General features: G+C 45.3%; 1 protein-coding gene across 1 annotated transcript in view; it reads left to right on the forward strand.

The window, feature by feature from the left end:
• B4GALNT3 (beta-1,4-N-acetyl-galactosaminyltransferase 3) overlaps positions 1-15,116 on the forward strand; it is a 51,826-nt gene that overhangs the window by 4,698 nt on the left and 32,012 nt on the right. Inside the window, exons 2-4 of the mRNA XM_066590919.1 lie at positions 5,732-5,832; positions 7,269-7,316; positions 7,391-7,486. Of these exons, the coding sequence (XP_066447016.1) occupies positions 5,732-5,832; positions 7,269-7,316; positions 7,391-7,486 (245 nt within the window). The remainder of the gene's footprint in view (positions 1-5,731; positions 5,833-7,268; positions 7,317-7,390; positions 7,487-15,116) is intronic.

Genomic DNA, 15,116 nt, shown 5'->3' on the forward strand with positions numbered 1-15,116 from the left:
TCTTCCAGTGTATGATATCAAGTACGGTATATACTGTAGCACTGGGATATAACAACTGAAACATTGTATCGGCTTTGGCATCAATTACCTCCTTAATGATATTAGCATAACCTCCCCAGCAGGTTACATGGTGCCCATGTGTCACTGTATCCTGCGCTGTTTGCTCACTTAGTTGGCTACATGTTTATTTTGGAGGTATAAGAGAGTATCCTGCTGCCTGAGGGTAGATGAACCATCTCATCTGCAAATAGACATTAAAAAGCACCATGACGACAAACTCTCATACCTTGTTAAATACACAGCGGCTGTACAGTAAGGTGAGCACATGCCCCCGCGGGGGACACTCACTATCTGAGTACGTAGAGGAGCAGGATGCATAACGTCTTCGACATCAGCAGCGCTGCTGCATCTACCCAGGGTCTCTCGGAGTCCTCCAGATCACACCCTCAGGCTACATTCACACAGGCAACGCTTTTTCTTCCGCATTTTATGCCAGATCTATGACCAGAGGTTCTAGCTCAGATGTGAAACCACCCTAAATCCTTCCTAGTACACCATAATGTCCAGCATCTGGATCCCAAATTGTGGCCTATCTTAAATCGACCCTCCAGTTTTAGGATAAATTTCTGTCCCGGGACCAGAGGGGGCTGGAGCGTAATACTTGCAGTTCTTCTCTGCTGGTTGTCTGATCGACAGGTTCTGGTCCAGTTTACAGCTGTCCAAGATGACCAACGCAATCTTCAGACTACCTAATCCCCACACTGCCTTGGTAGTCTTAGACTACTACTGCACTAGATCTGCTGTCTGATTGGCCAGAGCTGCTCATGTGATCAGCACTGGCCAATCACAGAGCAGAGCCCAGTGTGCATTAGGTAATTAGAATTTTGCCGCAGCAATCTTGGATGGCTGAAGACAACCGGGAACTGGTGGATAAGAGGGGCAGCAACGAAGAACTGCAGGTAATATATCCCTCCATCTCCTCCTATCCCGGGATAGAATTTAGTCCCGAAATTGGAGGGTCATTTTAAGCCCCACCTTACTCAGGAACGCCCCCCTAAAAAAAAACTGCCTGAAATTGCCTTAAAGGGGTTGTTTCATAATTGCAAGCTATTCCCTATCCACAGATACTCCTACTCTTCCAATCAGGACTCTAAGAAAGCCGGGTGACATGGAAGCTGACAAGATGATCAAAGCTGTTGTCACCCAACTTTTCCAGAGTCCGATATAACTAGAAACCATCTGAAGAGAATTTCTGAGCACAAGAGTTTTATCTCTGGCTGCTTGGTGAACAATGGGCCCTTTAAGGCAACCATGAATGTTATTTTACATGACTCTGTCTGTACATCATTAGCATTGACCTTTACGACCTCCGCTACCTATTTAACCGCGTCTCGCCGAACGGTTGAGTATTAACATTACAGTCTGTCTGTCTGCACACAGAACCTCTATTGTCATCTTATACCTTCTGTGTGAGACCCCAGAGACCCGCGTGTGAATCTGTCCATCAGATAGGACCAGACGCACCTATTAACTGCTGCACATCAAAAGTGCGAGAACGTTTCCAGGTAGACGATAGCATCGCCCATCGCTGTAATCCGGGGTAACCGTTACACGACACGTTAATGGTTCTTAGTCTCATGGTAATCCAAAACTCCAGAGAGTGGAGGAATTCTCTGTCCCCAAGGCCAGCAAATCATGTGATGTACAGTCATCTAGGAAGAAGAGACAATGTGATACCGTATATAAATATTACTACAAATCTTTTATTATAAATGTAGAATGCATAACAAAAACAGCAAAACTAAAAATCTCATAACCATACACCACGGAAATAAGGCCCTCCACACCTGTCCATATCCACAAACAAAAGTTTTTTGATAAAAATCAGTCCTTGTCCGGACTTTTTCCCACCCTCGTACTTGCACACAGCATATAACTCATGTCTAAAAGAATATAAAGCCATGGAAACTAAAACTTCATGTCCACCGCACCTCACTGAAACCAAACTATAACATAAATACCAACATAACTAAAAGATGCCAAGCGCTGCAACGCTCCTGGTCCTGGTGGATTCTCAAATTAATATTACCAAAGTTTCCTCACTACTCTGGTGCTCTTCCTGGTAAAAATCTTTGATGAAGCTGCCCAGTCTGGACATCTCCCCCCTCATAAATGCTACAAGCCACAATAGTGACAATCCCTAAACTGGGGAAGTCCCCGGACTGTCCAGCCAACTTTAGTCCCATTTCACTACTCAATAGCGACATGAAATTGTTCTGCAACACTCAGAAAGCAATATTAGACAGTGGTTGGAGAATTCCACCTCAACAATGGACACTGACGAAGAGATGGCTTCCACCTTCAAATAAAACATGTCTATTCTGGACCCGCTGCTGCCTCTATGAAAGGTGAATCCCTTTTGGCCTGGGGTGTTCCGGATGTGGAAATCCACCAGGTAAGCCTCGCTAATTAGCTATGCTATTAAGCGTGATACTGTCAACAGCCAAGAGTCTGCCTCTGAAGCCTCCCCTGTCACAGGGGACTGTATTAACCCCTTGAGTGGCGGGTTTCCTATCACCCTGTCGTGCCCACTAGGGCAGGTTTTTTAAAATGGTCTAATCATTGAATTTCAACTAGTTTTGCAGTTGCGTCTCAAGAGCCATAACTTTTTCATTTTTCCATTGACATGGCCATGTGAGGGCTTGTTTTTTGCGGGACAAGTTGTGATTTTTTAAAGAGGGGAGAGGAAAAAAAGAAATGGGGAAAATAGAAAAAAAGGGGCCATGTCATTAAGGGGTTAAATAATGTATTAACTTCCTTCTCTGGGTCATTACGACGCATGGATACCACATGTGTGATTGTATTTTTGATTTTTTACAAAGTAAAGGGAGACAAGTGTTTTTTGTTTTTTTTTTTAATAATTTTTTTAACTTTTTTTTAAAATTTTTTTAATTTTTTAATTTTTTTTTTGTCCCTATAGGGGACTTCCACAGGGACCCATCAGGACCCCTGATCACATTCCGGGGGTCCGATGGTGACAGCCCTTTACATGCTGCAGTGACAACCCTTTACATACTGCAGTCACATAGACTGCAGCATGTAAAGGGTTAACACAGCAGAGATCGGAGGTTTTCTCTGATCTCTGCTGTAAGAGCTGGTACCTAGCTGTCCTCTGAGAGCTAACAACCAGCTCTCCCTGCCACAGAGACCATCGGCTTGCTTCTGACAAGCCGATGGTCTCTATGGCAACTTGTAAACAAAGCAGGACATTGCCGACATGTCGGCAATATCTTCTGCTGGTTTTTCAAAGCCCTTGCACTGCTCTGTGTGGGTCTGTGCAGGCAGAGCACACTGTCACAGCTTGTGGCATTGTGCTCTGCAGCTCCCATAGTGATACATAGCCCGGAAATCTTCCGGGCAGTATCGCTATGAGCAGTGGAGCTCGGCCCCGGAAATTTTCCGGGCGTGCCACTCAAGGGGTTAAAGTCACCTTATGACTGTATTAAAGTCACCTCCTCCTAAAAACAATGACCGGGAATTAAAAGGCCTCTCGCTAGCAAAGCCAGGCTCCTACCTTACACTGATGAAGGGCAAACACCCTGAAACAGCTGTCTGTACATGGAGTCTGGCTTTGCTTTTAATTCTCAGTCATTGTTACAAGGCTTGTATAAAAAGTCTGACTTTGGCTTGAAGGAATGCTGCCTTCCAATAGGTGGCACTGTGGAGGTTTCATTCCATCTCCCTTATTTGCATATTACCCAGAGGAGCGTGCATGGCGATTTGAGTCTCCTCACTCAGCGTCTAGGTGCTCTCCCTAAGGAAAAAAGATAGCATTTCTGACCATGAGATGCTAATGCACACTGCAGCTTCCACCACACCAAACTGCAAAGGAAACACATCATGCACTTTGGGGTTAACTAGCTCAGCTAAGATTGCTTTCATCTGGCTTGCAGACTCAGCAAACTACTTATCTCATTTTTGTTCTGTGTCATTTTCAGCACAAACGTTTACAACAGACACATTCTGCAACACATGTCCAACACGGAGCCTCTCAGATCTTGCAAGTCCATTCTGCACCCCTATACCAGTTGCTAGGATGGTCTCACCACCTCTCAAACTGGTCTTGAGGCACTGCAGCCTCTGAAGACACCTTGATGAAGCTCTTTGAACACAGTTCACATTACCAGACCATGGAACTCCAATCAGGATCTGTACAGAGACAGTTTCTTGGTCTCCTGAACTTTGGACACTCAAGTGCACTTTCATCACCTATGTTGCATCTTGAACAAAAGTTACTGCATTTAGTTAGGACAGCCACCTGCTGTCAACCTTGGTTAGTCCCGGCAATTGCACTTTCTGGCCTCCTGGCCCTTTAAATTCCTACAATTTTTAACAGCAAACTTTCCACATATTCAGCCTTCCTGGCTCTTTAACTGCAACTTTGTGCACCATTCCCTGCCGCATTCTGAACTAACTGTGGTAACTTCAGGGTTACCCACTTCTGGACCGCCATCTTTCTCCACAAGACAGGTGGCAACACATCAAGAACTTCACTTTGAGACCGTATCTTTAGAAAATATCTGGATTCACCTGCCATTTATTTCAGTTTCACACTGTTTCACCGACATCACAATGCTATAACATCAACAAAGTTCATTATCTGTACCCCACCAGGGTGTGTGTCTATGGGTGTCCTCCCTGTCAGACTCTGGGCCTTTACCGGTCCGCACCAGACCTCGGGCTTGCAAACCTTCCAGCTTTGCTCAGCTGTTTTCCTCCCCAGCAGCAGTGTGTCTGGAGGTTTTATCTCCTCCAACCACCGCCCCTACAGCTGTCCCAGCCAATTTAGCACTGCACAGTATCAGTTCTTTTCTTTGTGTATACATATAGCATATACTGCATAGCACAACTTTGTAGACCTTGTACGTATGTGTGTATATTATATATATATACACACCACACGGTACCATTTCTTCTGTCCTCTACACCGGTATATTCCACAGTATTTGCTCTCATATCAGCTGTTTACCGAGTTTCCTTTGTCTTAATCTTTGCTGTACAGGATCTTTTTCCTCTGCTCTGCACACATTGACCTGGATTAGCTTCTCGATTAAACTAATTAATCTCTGTGTAATCTGCCTCCATTGTCTCCTTAAAGGAAAACTACTTTGATTTAGAAATGTAAATCTTTGACTTCTCCTACATGAGACAAACATGCTGGATGACGACTCTGCCATTCCTGTGCCCACAGGGGTTTTCCTATGGTTTTCCACAATACTTTATACAGTTCCTCATTACCAATCTTCTGATTCTGTCAGTCTTTACTGTGGCTCCGGAATTCTATTCATGAGCTAAGATGTGTATCTAAATGATAAATTATATGATTATCAGTGACTGCTGCAATCTCTGGGGGGCTTCGGGCATAATTATGCCAGTAGGATAAGGTCACAAGAGGGGGATGAAGAGATGAATCCTGTTTCCACAGATGAAAGCTCTCTCCCACTGTCGTATGTGGGCGGTCCATCTGTACATCTAAGATCCCCCTCCATCCCTTCGCACCCCCCATCCTCGGACTCTGATCTTGAGGAATAAAATACCCCCCACCTTATTTATATCTTGTGATTATGTACATCGCTGTATATTGCTATACTGTTATATCTACTGCTACATGAATAATATCTTATTGCAAAAGTATAGGCACCCCATTGCAAAACAAATCTCTTTGTATCAGGACAGAGCAGCTGGATGGAACTGGGCAAGGCCCTGGCGCACAATAACATCCCGGCTCTGGGCCCTAATCTGCAGTTCTACCGTCCAAAGAGGCCGCAGGAGGTGAGCAGGGTCTGACGCTCCTATGTTCTAACTTGTTTCATGGGTTTGGATGTTATGGAGGGGGTCGTCTGTCCACTTCTGTCCAGCAAGATGATTTGAGTCCTATAATGCCCATGGTACAAAGTTGGCATACCCAAAGAAGTTTCCTTGTGCCCATTATAAAATGTTTACTCAAAAGACAAGGGTCTCTTACCATCCACTAAACAGACAGCGTGCATCTACAGCATCTTACTGCCCAAAATAAAGTTGGCACATGGGACTAGAGCTTCTTACTGCCCAATATAGAGTTGGCACAAAGGACTTACTACCTAGTACAAAGGTAGCGCAAAGGACTAAAACATCTTACAGCCCATTATAAAGGTGGCACATAGGACTAGAGCACCTTACTGCCCAACATAAAGGTAGAACATAGGAATAGACCATCTTGCTACCCCATATAAAGTTCGTACAAAGGAATAGAGCACTTTACTGCCCACTACAAAGGTGGCACATAGGACTAGAGCACCTTACTGCCCAATATTAATGTGGCACAAAGAACTAGAGCACTTTACTGGCCAGTACAAAGGTGACATATAGGACTAGAGATTTTAACTGCCCACTATTAATGTGGCACATAGGACTGGGGCACCTTACTGCCCAATATAAAGGTGGCACATAGGATAAGAGCATCTTACTGCCCACTACAAAGGTGGCACATAGGACTAGAGCACTTTACTGCCCAACATAAAGGTGGGATAAAGGGCTAGAGCAATATACTGCTCAATATAAAGAAGGCACATAGGACTGGAGCACCTTACTGCCACGTATAAAAGCGGCACATAGGATAAGAGTATTTTACTGCTCACTACAGAGGTGGCGCATAGGACTAGAGTGCCTTACTGCCCAATATAAAGGTGGGACAAAGGACTAAAGCACCTTACTGCCCAAAATAAAGATGGGACAAAGAACTAGAGCATCTTACTGTCTACTTTAAAGATGGTATATAGGACGAGCACCTTAGTGCACACTATCAAAATGCATCTGATAAGGGGTTAATGCTAGTGGGGAATAAACCTGAGCTTTTCTCAGTGTCAGGTGACCTGTACATTCTATGGGTGAACATAAAGCGCGGTTGTGCCGTGGGTGTCTGTGCTCTCCGCATCCTTCTCAGGTCACCTTCCTGTGTCATCACACTTGTAGTTTGAAGGTTGTTCATCCACCACCTGCTGTTCGCTCATCCATCATGTCATGTCCTGTGCCAGCTGCTGCATACTACCTGCATTCTACTGAATGCTGGGGGACCATAACTCTCAGCATGACTCACCTGCACAAATTCACATTTAAGCCTCTGAGATACCCAATCACCTGTTCACTTCCTGTATATGAGAATGTAGATTAGATGGTCACAGCCAGAAGACCAGCTGATTTTATTCTTGTTTCTTCCCTTATCTCTGCAGCTACAAGAATCCACCTTATGGAACCTCTCTGTCCCCTGGAGACCAGAGGTAAGACATACTGACTTCCCTATAGATAGGTTACATTATGATCTACTGCTAAATGTTTTATACATCTTCTTTAGTTCCTTGGCAGGGTCAATCTCCACATATTTGAAGACTGGTGTGGAAGCAGCATACAGCAACTCCGTCGAAATCTGCTTTTTCCACTTTTCCCCCATGTAAGTAGATATCCCTTAAACTATGACTACTGCATAATAATTAATGCATCTGCATCAACTTCAGATACTGCCCCCTATGTACAAGAATATAACGACTATAATACTGCCCCTATTTACAGGAATATAACTACTCTAATACTGCCCCCTATGTACAAGAATATAACTACTATAATACTGCCCCCTACGTACAAGAATATAACTACTATAATACTGCCCCCTACGTACAAGAATATAACTACTATAATACTGCCCCCTATGTACAAGAATATAACTACTATAATACTGTCTCCTATGTACAAGAATATAACTACTATAATACTGCTCCCAATGGACAAGAATATAACTACTATAATACTGCTGCCAATGTACAAGAATATAACTACTATAATACTACTCCCTATGTACAAGAATATAACTACTATAATACTACTCCCTATGTACAAGAATATAACTACTATAATACTACTACCTATGTACAAGAATATAACTACTATAATACTACTCCCTATATACAAGAATATAACTACTGTAATACTACTCCCTATGTACACGAATATAACTACTATAATACTGCCCTCTATGCACAAGAATATAACTACTATAATACTGCCCCCCTGTATACAAGAATATAGCTACTATAATACAGCCCTCTATGCACAATAATATGGCTGCCTATGTACAAAAATATAACTACTATAATACTGCCCCCTATGTACAAGAATATAACTACTATAATACTGCTCCCCTATGTACAAGATATAACTACTATAATACTGCCTCCTATGTACAAGAATATTACTAATATAATACTGCCACCTCTTGATAAGATTATGGAATTGATTGGGTTAGATAGGAGATATGCCACTGTAGAAGCGTCTTTAGCACTCCTTGTTGTGTTTAGGGTGCGGTCGGGTGACATCTTTTCCCCTTTGAGGTTTAAATCACGAACCATAATTTAGTCACTAGAATTACAGAACTCTGATCAGATTTCTTCCTTGGGGAGGAGATAATTATCTGGTTATACCTGAAATACATGTATGATAGATCAGGTATAGTTACTGGATTAACCTCTTAATGACCAAGGCTTGACTGCTGCACTCAGAAAGAGGCTTTTCTTTCTTGATCTGGTTATTACTATTGTTGTGTGCAGGGAGGACGCACTCTCTGTTATTTCCTGCATTGCTTGTAGATCTTAGTAAAACGACCCATCGGTCCTGGACAAACAAAGATGGCCACACAAGCTTCTCTGACTACCTGTACATTAGCATACATTGGTAGTCAACAGGCCCATTTACGTGGGATGAATGTTGGGCAAACGATGCCCAACACTCGTCCCTGCGCACACTTGCTCCCGTGTTGCTGCACAGAAGTGAGTATCGTTGGCTCTCTGACAGGGCGGTCAGCAGGGGGCCGGGGCGGCATAAACAATGGATGATGAGCTGAATGATGAGCGTTCAGTGTAAACAGCAGCCGTTCCGTACTGAACGGTCACTATGTTAAGTGAATAGAGAGGGGCGGGGGAGAGCGTGGAGAGAAATCTCCTGTAGCCACCCTACTGTGAGCCAACGATACTCCAGTGCAACAGCATCGGCACGAGTACATGCGAGGACGAGTGTGGGGCATCATTTGCCCGACATTCGTCCCGTTTAAAAGGGGCTTAAGACACAACGTGTTGCTGACTGGCCAGTGATGCTCACATGATGCACCATCTTTGTTTGGCCAGGACCTGAGGGTCATTTAATAATGATGGCTGCAGTGCTGGCCATGTGATCTCTGTAGTTTGTGGTGTGTATATAGTGAAATGCTGGAAAGACGTTGCCCCTGACCTTCCTAGCAGATAGGGAAATTCATGACATTATCATATATAGCAACTACCCATATGTGGAAATGAATACAAACTTAGAACTACAGAGCATTCATGTATTGTTCAAATTATTTTATTGAGTTTTCCAATGCGAGAACATATTACAGAATCATTGCAATAACTGTTGCAATAAAGAATGGTGAACCCTATTTAAACAAGAAGAAAAAAGAACATGTGTTGCCGGGGTCCCTCACACCTAAACCAAACCACCTCACACCTATTGGGCTTCGGCTTAAAACGTCCAGGGCCACGGGACCGGCTTTGCTTTATAGAATACAGGCAAATAGATGCTGAAACCAAGTACACATAATCGGACAAGGGGGAACATGGGTAGGATAGGGTGAGGAAAGGGAGGGAGGGGGTGGGTGAGGGGTCTATCGTCAGAGGTCGGGAGCCCAGAGACAGGTTTCCAATCAAGAAACAGATCAGCTAAACCTAGGGGGGTATCGCTCCTGTGTGGAGCCAAATTTTAAATTCTGTGGAGTTCCTAAATAGAATCCACGCCGTCCATGTGGTAAAGTAATTTTGGGTGTTACCTTTATCCGTTGCACTAAGATCCTCCATTCGATTTAGGTTGTCGAGGGCTTCCAACCACAGGATCCTTGTGGGGGGGAAGAGGACTTCTAGAGCCTAGGTATCGTCTGTCTCATGGTGATGAGAAAAAAATTTTAGAATACTTTTTTTGGTTTTTGATAGGGGTCCTGGAATCATGGACAGCAGTGCTGCCTCGGGTGAGAGGATCACGTTGTCTTTATGAACCGCGTTATAAAGGTTAATAATATCTTGCTACAAAGGTAGGACCAAGGGTCAGGACCAACAGATATGCAAGAAATCGCCCCTCCTGCCATGACATCTCGAGCAGGTGTCCAGGGCCCGGGGAAACATTTTTGCCAGGCGTGCAGGAGTCCTGTACCACCTGGACAGGATCTTGTAGTTAGTTTCTTGGAATTTAGAGGAGGTTGCCATTGAGTGTGTTAATGTGAAGGCCTTGTTCCGGGCCTTCTCTTGAAAGGATTTCCCCAGATCTCTCTCCCAGCCCCCAACAAATCCCGGAGGGCTATCGCGTGTCTCCACAGCCAGTAAAAGACTGTATAATGTGGAGACCCTTGCCAGGCCAGTTGTAGAGGAAAGACACATTTGTTTAAACTGGAAGAGAGGGGCCCGAAGAGAGGCCGCAGGGCCCAGGGACAAAATGAAATGTGTAATTTGCAAGTACTGGAACCACGCTCCGGTCTGGGGGATCCCTCCCAGTTAGGATCTCGTCCTTTGGACGGTCTCCAAGAGTTGACATTACATCCCTGACTCTTAGAGCCAGGGTATCCCTCTCCATCAAAAGAGGAGAACCCTCTAGGAGAACCGGAAGGTCAGGGTTACCAACCAGTGGTGTTAAGGGGCCAGGGCGAGAGACCAAACCCGAACGTATGGCGAAACCATTCCATGCCTCCAGGATCTGTTTCAAAAGTGGCGATAGTAAAGGGGTCCAGCTAGCCACTAAGGGTGGAAGCCAGAAAGACCCCATCGTGAGGGCAGAGCGTTTATCACACTCCGGCTACACCCATAATTTGGCGGGGTTATTGGGAAGGATATCTAGGACACATCTGCATATGGACGCCTTATGATAAACAGAAAAAACTGGGTAGGCCTACTCCTGCTTCCCCCTTCCTTCTGATAAGGGTCTTAAATTTAACCCTCGGTCTCGTTCCACCCCAAACAAACTCCATGGAGAGTTTGCGGAGTTTTGTCAGGTACGTTTTGGGGAGTCTTATCGGTAGAGTTTGGGAGAGATACAGGAAATTAGGCAAAGTGTCTATCTTTAGTGCGTTTATTCTTCCGAACCACGATAACGTAAGGGGTCTCCATTTCTTCAGATCACTTCCAAAACTATCGATCATTGGTTTAAAGTTTGCTTCAAATAGGGTTTTAGGGTTGCTGGTAGGATTAATGCCCAGGTATTTAATGTGGTCCTTCCTCCACTTCATAGCGGAGAAGTTGCTGACCGCCGAAACGACCTCCAATGGGATTGTTATATTAAGAATTTCCAATTTGCTCATGTTGACTTTAAAATTGCTAACTTTACCGAATCTCTCAAATTCCTCTAAGGCTACTGGGAGTGCGATCCGGGGGTTTGTGATATACATTAAGAGGTCGTCTGCGAAGAGGGAGAGCTTATGTTCAGAAGTAGCTGATTGGATCACATGTATGTCTGGGTTGTTCCTAAGGGCGTTGGCCAGGGACTCCATCACCAGGACATAGAGAGAGGGGGAGAGGGGCCACCCCTGTCTTATTCCGTTCTTTATTTTAATCGGGGCAGAAAGGGCACCGTTCACTCTGACTCTAGCTGAGGGGTCGCGGTAAAGGGCCATGACCCAGGCAATGAATTGGGCCCCAACCCGATCTTCCTCAGGGTCGCCTTCAGGAACCCCCAATGCTCCCTGTTGAATGCCTTCTCTGCATCCACAGACAATAAGCATAAGGGGGTCCCGAGAGGCGAGCATGCGAGATCAATGAGATTGTTCTAATAGTGTTATCCCTTGCCTCACGAACCGGGACAAAGCCTGACTGTTCTCGATTTGATCAAAACTGGGATAAGGGGTTTCAGACGAGATGTCAGAATCTTTGAGAACATTTTGGTGTCAATGTTTAATAGAGAAATGGGTCGAATGTTAGAACAGAGTTAGAACAGAGTGTGTGGTCTTTCCCCTGTTTGGGAATAATTGTGATTATTGCCTGTAAGGCCTGAGGTGGAAAAGGGCACTTTCTAGAGATGGAGTTGAAAGTTTCAGAGAATCTTATAGAAGCGCGGGGTAAAACCATCCGGGCCTGGGCTCTTTCCCAATTTAAAATTTTTTAATGCTTCCTTTATCTCTTGTTCAGAGAGGTTATCCTCCAAACAGTCAACCACTTCCTCAGGGAGTGCCCCCGGTGCGAACCTATCCAAGTACTCCTTAATTGCTGATGTATCCTGGGTCTGTCCATCAGCCTGGTCCCCCCGCAAGTTATAAAGCTTCTGGTAATATTGTCTAAAACAATCTAATATGTCCTTATTGGAGTGAATTATTCCCTTGGATGGAGAGTTTAGTGAGGGTATGTAGGGGGTAGATGTCCTGGGATCTAGAGCCCTGGCCAAGAGTCGGCCACATTTGTCCCCGTGTGTGTAAAAGCTCCCACGCCATCTATCTCTAGCGCATAGTGATTGCTGGTCTATGGTGGAGAGGATCTTACCCCGGGTGTCTGAGATATCAGCTCTAAGCGTCTCAGAGCGTGCTCTCTTGTTGGAGGACTCCAGATTGCCCAACCTAGTCAGCAAACCTCTAAGTCCTTGCGTACGTTCTCTTTTCAAATGGGAGCTGTAAGAGATAAATACTCCCCTAATCACACATTTTAGGGCTTCCCATTGGATAGGACAGGAGGAGGAGTCCTGTGCATGGTCGGCCATGAAATTCTGAATTGTTTGCTTTACCTCATCCACGCAAAGAGGATCGTTAAGGAGGTTGTCGTTAAGGCGCCAAGAATGGTTTGCTCTCCCTTCTCTGAAACCCTACAGGGCCCCAAAGACTGGACCGTGGTCAGACCAAAGGAAGACTCCCATAGAGCTAGAGGGGGATAGATCTAAAAGATCGTGGTATACAAACAGGTAGTCTAAGCGGTTGTAGTTGTTATGGGCTAGTGAGTAGAAACTGAAATCTTTTGTTTTTGGATGCAAGATACTCCAAAGATCTACTAGTTGTAGGGATACAAGGGCTTTTTTAAATTTGCGTAAATCAGTGAAAGAGACCCCGGACCTACCCGCTGCAGAGTCCAGGACGGGATCAAGGCACAAGTTGAAGTCTCCTCCTAGGATTATTCGTGATCCTGCCGCAAAGCTCGAAAGTGCATCCATGATCCTGAGACCGAACAGAACCTGTGCATGGTTGGGAAAATAGACATTTGCAATGGTTAGAACTCTAGCTTCAATAGAAATTTTGAGAAAGACATATCTTCCTTCTGGATCAATCTCCGAGGAGATAACCTGATAAGGTGGTAGTTTGTGTATTGCTATCGATGCTCAACAGACTTTCTTCTCTGGGTGGGGGCTGTGTTTATGTTACCTGAAGAGAAGTGTGTTTCCTGTAAAAGCGCTGTCGTGACCTTATTTTTGTGGAGGTGTTTGAGAATCTGGCCTCTTTCGGACGGTTTATTTAGACCTCTAGTGTTATAGGATTAAAAGGTCAGACTATCCATTGTCATGTGTTCAAATTTTGACCTCCCGCCTCTGGCGACCTAATGGGAAGGGGAGAGGAGGGGATGGAGGGGGAAGAGTACATAAACAAACTATACATCCAGAAACAACCGGAACTTGGCAGGCTATTCCCTGAACTTCGTTGGGAGACAGACCACACATAGTGTCGTCCAGCCTGATGGGGAGAGTAGTTAGCAACAGCGGGGCAAGGTGCCCCGTCCGTCACCACTGAGAACAGACAAATTACCCCGAATGGGGTTACCAATGAAAACCAGGTTGCTTAATAGTAGAAAGTTATGGAAAGCGAGGCAGAACATAATGTGAAGACAGACCAAAACCAGCAGTGTTCAAGTGGGTGAAGACGTAGAGAGCCAGCAGAGGGAAGCTGGGCATGGAAAGGAAGGAAGAAAAGCAAAAAGAAAAGAAATAGGGCCGCTCTGTGTGTTGGGCCCAGCCAAAAGAGGGGTCCTCCTCCAGGACCCAGAAGACCAGGAGACGGTGGGGCTCCACACCAATCCAACCGGATCGCGGCAATCCCATGAGCGGTGGTGGTTTCCTCAGGTCGGTGGAAGCCTGTGCCCACGAACATCTCTTCTGTGCTTGGGTTCAACAGTATGCCATGCCTCTATTGCAGTATGGGCCGGAAGTGAGGGCAGAGCCGGCCAGTCTGGGAGGGAAATCATCGGGAGTTCAAAAGTCCCCAGAAAATTAGGGAGGTCCCCCGGAGAGTAAAAAGTGGTGGATTTGTCATTCTTCCATGCCACCAGCTGGAATGGGTAGCCCCATCTATATGGTATGTCCTTCCCTTTAAGAGCTTCCAACAGCGGGTTTTAAGGCTTTGCGAAGTTGTAGTGTTCTTCTAGCTGGGTCTGGTAGCAGGAGGATCGATACATCGTGGTTGGACAGATTTTCTGTGCTCCTGGCTTGTTTTAAAATGACCTCCTTAACTTTGTAAAAAAGTATACGACAAATAACGTCCCATGGGCGTTTTGGGTCAAGGCTCTTTGGGCTGAGTGCTCTGTGTATACGGTCGATTTCAATAGGATTGTCCCTGGGTCTCTGGATAAGTCACTCGAAAAAATCCTGGGCCCACCGCTCCAGCTGTGTATTGGTGATGTCTTCCGGGAGGCCCCTCACGCAGATGTTATTCCTCCTGTGTCTCTCTTTTAAATCATCGATATGCGCAAGGATATTAGATATCTGAGTGGAATGGGTCATAATGACTTGTCTGTGAGATTCAAGTATTGAGCTAGTTTGTTCCTGAGCTTCTTCTATAGCTTGTACTCTGTAAGCGATCTGTTGTATATCTTTTTGAATCTGCGTCACTGCTTGTCTATGTGACTGCACAAGATGGGAGAATGAGGAGTTAATTTCAGTTTTGGTAAGGAGTGCTCTGATGTAAGCCTTCCAGTCCCAGTCAATGTCCTCCGTGTGCGTGCTTGGGGAGAGGGAGCAAGGAGCCCAAGTCCCCCCCGGAATCCTGGGGGGAGGGGTGAATTCCACAAAGGTGTATCACAGCCGCTGTTGCCCACAGATCGTGGTCTGCT

This window comes from Eleutherodactylus coqui, chromosome 2 (genome assembly GCF_035609145.1).
Source record: "Eleutherodactylus coqui strain aEleCoq1 chromosome 2, aEleCoq1.hap1, whole genome shotgun sequence".
Lineage (NCBI taxonomy): Eukaryota > Metazoa > Chordata > Amphibia > Anura > Eleutherodactylidae > Eleutherodactylus > Eleutherodactylus coqui.